At 43.1% G+C, this 7,191-nt stretch overlaps 1 protein-coding gene across 2 annotated transcripts in view; it reads left to right on the top strand.

Annotated features, from left to right (window-relative positions):
- RAB43 (RAB43, member RAS oncogene family) overlaps window positions 7–7,191 on the top strand; it is a 19,819-nt gene continuing 12,634 nt past the window's right edge. For both annotated transcript variants that reach the window (XM_021409321.1, XM_021409320.1), the window contains exon 1: window positions 7–251. In XM_021409321.1, coding sequence (XP_021264996.1) covers window positions 42–251 — 210 coding nt within the window. In that variant the 5' untranslated portion in view covers window positions 7–41. The remainder of the gene's footprint in view (window positions 252–7,191) is intronic.

Here is a 7,191-nt window from a genome sequence, read left to right as displayed (position 1 = left end):
CCCTCGGCGGCGGCGGGCGGAAGGCCGAGGGCGGCAGCGCCATGCCCGGCCCGGCAGCGCCGGGGCCCGGCCCCGACCCCGAGGAAAGCTACGACTTCCTCTTCAAGCTGGTGCTCATTGGGGACGCCAGCGTGGGGAAGACCTGCCTCGTACAGCGCTTCAAAACCGGGGCCTTCGCCGAGCGCCAAGGCAGCACCATCGGCGTGGACTTCACCATGAAGAGCCTGGAGATCCAGGGCAAGCGGGTGAAGGTGAGCGGCGGGGCCGAGGGACGGCCGTGACCCCGCGCTGCGGTGCCGGCCCGGCGGGGGGAGCTGCGGCCGACGCGGCCCGGCACGGCACAGCACGGCACGGCACGGCACAGCACGGCACGGCACGGCACAGCACTCGGCTGCCGCGGGGCTGCCCGGGCCCGGCCCGCTGCCGGTTCCCCCATCCCGCTGCTTACTTATCCCTGGGGTGCTGCTGTGCTCGCAGGAAGGGCTGCGCAGCTCGGGTGCCTCCTTCCCAAAAGGCCCTTGGGGACGAGGCTGAACCGAGCTAGTCTGTTAACTTCTCTCGCTACAGTAGGACCAGCTGTGTAACCGCTTGGCTCCCGACTGGGAGAAGCCCAGCTGCAAACCCGCGCCTCGGGACACGCTCTGCTTGGGTTGTACTTTAACTGCAGTGCCGCTCTTTCCAGTCGGGCTGCCCGTGGTGGTTTGTTTACAAACCAGAAAGAACCTCGGCTGCAGTATTCTATTTGCAGCACGGGATGCGGAACTGGCAGCCTCCGAGGGGGCAGGCAACGTTTTTTAAATTAGATATATTTAAAAGTTGTCTTAAGGCACTGTTTATGGTGTGTCTTAGAAAGTGCAGCATCTATAGTTCACAAATCCAAAAAAAAAAAAAAAACCAACCCTAAATGTGACTTCTGCTTCTCTGGTGCAGGAGAAAATTAGCTAATTGTTTGCGTTAGGAAGATGACCTGATGTTCACCCAGTGAAGTTATCCTCACTCCATGGCACAAACTCCATACAACAGACTTGACCTCTAGGTGCAGGAGCATCGTCAGGCAGTAGGAAAGAGGCTGAAGCACAAATCCTTTCACCATTCCCCTCCAGAATGAGGTCATACAGCCATCTCTGCTTACTCCCAGTGAGACTAAAAAGAACTCAGTTCAGTCATTACCCAGAAAATGATCATAAAACTGTAAAGCTTTTGAGATTAAACATGGTAAAGAAATATGATAATTGCAGCTGAAGTCTGGTCTGTGTTTAACAAAGTAGGGGGGAAAGTTCTCTGCTGTCTGTTTCTTACAAATTAACTTTGATGAGTAGAATATTAAGCAGACAAAGGTGTAGAAAATTGAAGAAATGATTGCTCACTTTTTACAAAAAGATTAGAAGTTCAACACCTAGCAAAGGTATTTATTTTCTTTGTGGTGTTCCACCTTTTTCTATTCTATGTGAGGTGAGCAGCTGAACAGGAAACACAGAATTTCGGTTTGTGCTCTTCTGCGCTTTCCAGGAAGTGAGCAGCCAGTAGTGAGGCTTCTCCTTTCAGATCGAAACCTGGCTCACTTTAAATGCCAGGCACACACAAATCGACAAATGTGTCTGTCCGTGGTGCCAGGGGTCTCAGCAAGGGACTTGAGGACTAGGAGAGGACTAGGCCTGGAAATAAAGCTAACTCCCTAGGTGAGCTTTCCATGTTGACAGTACTTAGGCTTGAGTATCCCTGTGTTAGTTGCCAGTCTGTAACAAAACCTGTGGATTATTTCTCAGTACGTTACAAAAGACAAGTAAGAAAATGCAAGCCTCTTGAGGCTTTCTTTTGCTTAAGATTGTCCTGTACTTCTGCTTAGAAAAAATTGAGGGTGCACAGACTGAAGAATATTATTCTAAGCATGAATTTAGGCAAATTAATCCAATATTCTGCTGATTTACCTTGTAAGTGTTTTTGTTAGCTGCTGATTCGGGGCCACAGCTAGAATATGAAAACATTGGTTGGAGTTTTGTTTTTTTGTTTGGTCTGCTAAGGTGTGAATTATATGCAAAGGTTAAATTTCAGTCAGGCTTTTCGAGTTGGATTGAGATTTCAGAGTAGTCTGTCTAATCTAGAAAGGCTTGTTCTGCATTTCAGCGGAAATAGGAAAGAAGGAGGCATTCTTGTACACTGTTGTGATCTCCCTTCTCAGGTAGTTAAATTCATACTATCAGGTGTGTGTACCTGACCCATTGTACAAGTGTGATGCTGGTGTGGGTTATACTGATTCTAGGAAGAGTACTTCAGCTATCTGAACAGGTCACATCCTCATCTGTTAGTAAACAACCCTCTACATGTTCTCTGTGAGAGAGATTTCACGTAGTTTGTGCCAGTCGCATGAGATACACTTGCTTAAAAGTGTTTCGCATAAGTTGTTAATTGGGGTTCCTCAAATCAAGAGACATTCAAGATGTGTTTACAATAAAGTTTGTTTGACTGTTAGGACCCTTACACGTGCATGCCACATGATGTCCCTGCGCTGCTCCAACTTCATTGTGGATTCATGCTACTCAAGGCAGAATCTTCCTAAGGAATGAGAAGGCTTGTTTTCTGTTCAGCAAATGGTGCACGAATGAGAAAAATCCATTTTTTTAACTGGATCATCTTTAGAAGTTCGTCCAGAGCAACAGCGTGTCCAAAAAAGTCCCAGGGAACATTTGAACACTACTTCCTCCACATCCCCAGTGGCCTACGTTTCATTTTTAGTTGGGCTAAGGATAGTATTTCAACACAGCTGAGTGAGTATGAATCAGACACTTATTTTGAGATTCAAACAAACATTTTAAAGTTAATTGTGTCAGTGTCCCTTTCTGTGTAAAACCTTGAATGTTTTCACTGCAGTTATATGTGCCTGAAATATTTGGAGCCCAAGGATTTTAAGTCTAATTTCATTTTGATGCATTTTTGTTGGATAGGAGAAGAGAAACACATTGGGGGAGTAAAGTTGAAGGTTCTGCAGATAACTTGTTGGTTTTTCTTTTTTCTAACTCAGATAAGACCTTCCTTTCATCTTAAAGCTGCATTCTTTCAAGTGTCTCAAATGATGTCTCATACACCACTGTTTCAGCAGCTACTAAAGTTGACTTAGCATCATACATAAAGAGAGGCTAGTGCCTGAGAAAGAAGCTATTCACAGACGGTCCTGGTAACTGAAGCTTTCTCTATAGTAACAAAACATAAAGAACTGGTAGTGTAAGCATCCCCAATATGTGCTAACACATATTTGCAGAGATTTACCACTTCCAGAGAGGAAGAAAGGGAGAACAAGTAAGCTCTCTGTGCTGTCGAGTCTGTTTTTTTCCTTGTACTTTCTTTTTTTATTTGCAGTTTGAGATACTGTCCAGTAGGATTATATGAGCCATCTGTCTTGGGACAGGCTTCTGTTAGCCATGGGCTCTCAGAGGCACTGGGGCTAAAAAGCAGACCATGTTGCACAGAGCCATGTGGGGATGTGGCAGATCTGGTAGGTTGGGTTCTAACGGAATGTCAAAATCCAAACTGCACGTGATGACCATCTTGATTTCCAAGTGCAAGGTGTTGCACTTGGGTTGAGGCAATCCCAGATGTGTATACAGAATGGGAAAAGAACTCCTTGAGAACAGCCCTAGGAAGAAGGACTTGGTGGGTCCTGGTGGACAGAAAGCTGGATGTGAGCCAGCTGTGTGCTGTTGCAGTTCAAAAGGCCAACAGAATCCTGGGCTACATCCACGGGGGGTGGGAGCAGGGAGAGGGACGTGATCGTCCCCCTCTACTCTGCCCTCGTGAGGCCCCATCTAGAATACTGTGTCCAAGGCTGGGATGCCCAGTACAGGAGGGACGTGGAACTGTTGGAGGGGGGTCCAGAGGAGAGCCACAAAGATGATCAAAGGGCTGGAGCACCTCTCCTATGATGAAAGGTTGAGGGAGTTCGGCTTGTTTAGCTTGGAGAAGAGAAAGTTGCAGTGAGACCTCACTGAGGTCTTTCAGTACTTGAGGGGAGCTTACAAGCAGGAGGCGGATTGACTTTTTATATGGCCTGATAGTGATAGGACAAGGGGGGATGGCTTTAAAATAAAAGAGGAGATTGAGGTTAGATGTTGGGAAGACATTTCTTGCTCAGAGGGTGGTGGGGGACTGGAACAGGTTGCCCAGAGAGGTTGTGGATGCCCCATCTCTGGAGGCATTCAAGGCCAGATTGGATGGGATTCTGGGCAGCCTCATCTAGTGGTTGGCAACCCTGCTCATGGCAGGGGGATTGGAACTACGTCATCTTTAAGGTCCCCTCCTACCTAAGCCATTCTATGACTGATTTTATCACAAAAACAAATTCTGACAACCATCCATTCAGAAATTTTCCCCTGTAGCTTTACGAAATATCTTCAGTCTATCTTCATTAACAAAAATGCTCTAGTATGTGCTGTCCTATAGGCTGCAGTTGTGGTTTATTACACACTCTCTCCTTAGCAAACTAAACCCTAGATAACAGAGACCATCGTTCCCAAAAGTCACGGTTGTTGACTTAATGCATAGTAATTAAAATCCTATTGATTAAAAAATTCTTTGTTCCTTGAGTGATAGAAAGAATGTGGCAAATAAAACAAAACTGTTTCGTAACAGTTATGTCACTATAAGAAATTATAAAACTGGAACTAAGATTTTGCATAATGACAGTCAAGGACATTCCTAAGTCCAAGTTTGTGACTTGTGGTTAGAAACAGCAAAATTCCTTTTCTTCTCACGAGCATCCTCTTGTGGACTGATAAATTAATAGCGTATCTTTAATGTCTACTTTATGCTGCCATTTTAAAGTATTTTACATACAGCGAATAATTTTTTTCATTATGATATTGTTTTTCTCTTAGTATATCTTTTGGAAAGCAGCAGGAGAAAACTGCTGAAAACAAACACATTCCTTTTAAAATAAATACTTCTTTATGTACTGCTGCACTTGCTAACTTACCGGCTTTTTCAGTCCACGTTATTAAGATTCTGGAGTTTTATTCAGACTTTATACCTGTAAATAGGAGGGCTGATCTGAAAGTAATGCCTCCTATTTTATTATGTTGGCCCACAGTGTGAGAGGCAGATATTGTTGGTTTGGCAGTAGAGGTTGAACCTTCCCCACCAATACTCCATTACGTTTTGTTGCCATGTGACAGATGGCAGCAGAGGGGCAGCCTGACAGAATCGTGTCTGACATAGAAGTGTGTATGAAGCAAAGGAGTGGAACTGAATTCCTCCATGTGGAAAAAATCGTACAAATTGACATTCATCAACACTTGCTGAACGTTTGTGGAGACAAACAGCGGATGTGAGCACAGTGGCACAGTGGGTGGTGTGTTTCAGCAGTGGCCATTGTGACAGTGGGTCACCTCCGCTAGTGCATTATTTTTGTGAGCATGGCATGCAGGCTCTTATTCATCGCTAGTGAAAATGCACAGCTAATGGTGGTCCCTGTGTGGAAAAAGAGCATTTTGTAGCTGAGAATTGACTCTATCCAATGGTAGTATTGTGCTCCTTGTATCTGTTGTCGTTTCCGTGGAAATAAATAGGAAGCATTACTTTCAGAGCAACCTATGTATATTCTGTTCAAAATGTAATGTGTTATTACCTGGCCAAATTACAAGTAATATAAAATTATGACTTGTTAGCTGTCTTGACTCCTGACTGATGGGAGAGTCAACTCCAAACAAATCCCAAATTTATCATGCAATAGTATCATACGCAGTAGAAGGAAGAAAAAAGGAAATTCATAATATTTGAGGAAAAAGACAAGAAAGAATAAACAGGAAGGAAAGGAAGACAAAACGAAGAAAGAGTTGCATTTACTAACACTGCTAAACAAAACCAAATAAATCAATTGGTTATTACATGGAAGCAGTAGTCTCTGATATGCAAAGGAAAGTACAGTTCTCAACTACTTTGACACTCATAACACTACAGCAAACAGGAATGCAGAATGCTTAGCAAACAGTGATTCTTCATTCTCTGAAAATTTTGTAGTGAAAATAATCAAATGGATCAGTTTATTGTAACTGTTATGTGTGTGATATTACTTTAGATTTAAATATACTGCTATAGAGAGCTTGTTTTTTGTTGCTTTTGTCAAAGATAATATAGATTAAATTACAAGATTGTTTCAGTAAGACTTTTTAGGGGTAGCGTTGTGATTTGTTAGACACAGTCTGTTGGTTTAGAATTATTTAGTGGAGTCTTTGCATCCACCATTTCAGTGCTGGGAAATTTTAAGGAAGTTGCTATATTTTGAAGAATTCATGGCATAAAATGACGTTTCTATCTTTGTAACAGAAGTTATTGACTGCAGGATATACCTAGTCATTATTAATGCTGCTTCACAAACAGGTAAACCTGGACTCCTGTGATACTTTAGAAGAGTTGGGAAAGTACTTAATAAATTATGTAGGAAGTAAGGGAGTGGGAATTTATTTTAAGTGTCTTGAGGCCAATTGTTAAGCATTAACCTTTGAAAAACAGTATGTTTATCAATGCAGGATGAGTCCACATTAAACCATTTGATAATACTAATTTGCTATGCTCTTTGGTCAGTCTATTGCTCACCATTTTCAACGCTGTCAGTTTCTGTGGTTGAAACTCTGCTTTCTTTGAGCCTAATCAGACAATCAAGAATGATTTTCTAGAAAGCCATCATATATTTCACCACCTTCTGACTTAAGGGCATGTGTGATTTGCTGAAGTTCATAACTCCATATGGCTTCTCCGTCTTCCCTCCTCACATACTCTGAATGTGTATGCTTCTTAGTTAAGGCAGCATACCTCTGAAGAATTTTGAGACCTCAGATAACCAGGTAAAGTAATTCCACGAGTCTCATAAAAATGGCTGTTTATGTACAGTTCCATAACACCATGCAGATTTGGTTTAGATACATCAGACTCGTGCACACTGATCAAATAAACAATACAAATACTATAAATCTGACACATCCGCAGAAAATCTGAAGTGCCTACAAAGCATTTGGCTTATTTTACCATCCAAGGAGCATGGGTGCATACAAATATGTAGAATATTTCCCTGTATTTTTGCCTAGTGTTTTCTTAGCAGAACTACAAGAGTCCTGTGCACATGCTCTCAGATCACGAGAGTTGACTGTGCAACCTTGTGGATGAGGGTTGATCTACTCTTCTAAGTGCAAAGCATAGAATCAT

This window comes from Numida meleagris, chromosome 11 (genome assembly GCF_002078875.1).
Source record: "Numida meleagris isolate 19003 breed g44 Domestic line chromosome 11, NumMel1.0, whole genome shotgun sequence".
In the NCBI taxonomy this organism is placed as follows: Eukaryota; Metazoa; Chordata; class Aves; order Galliformes; family Numididae; genus Numida; species Numida meleagris.
Note: the sequence above shows the minus strand (reverse complement) of the source record. Positions and strands in the feature narration are given on the sequence as shown.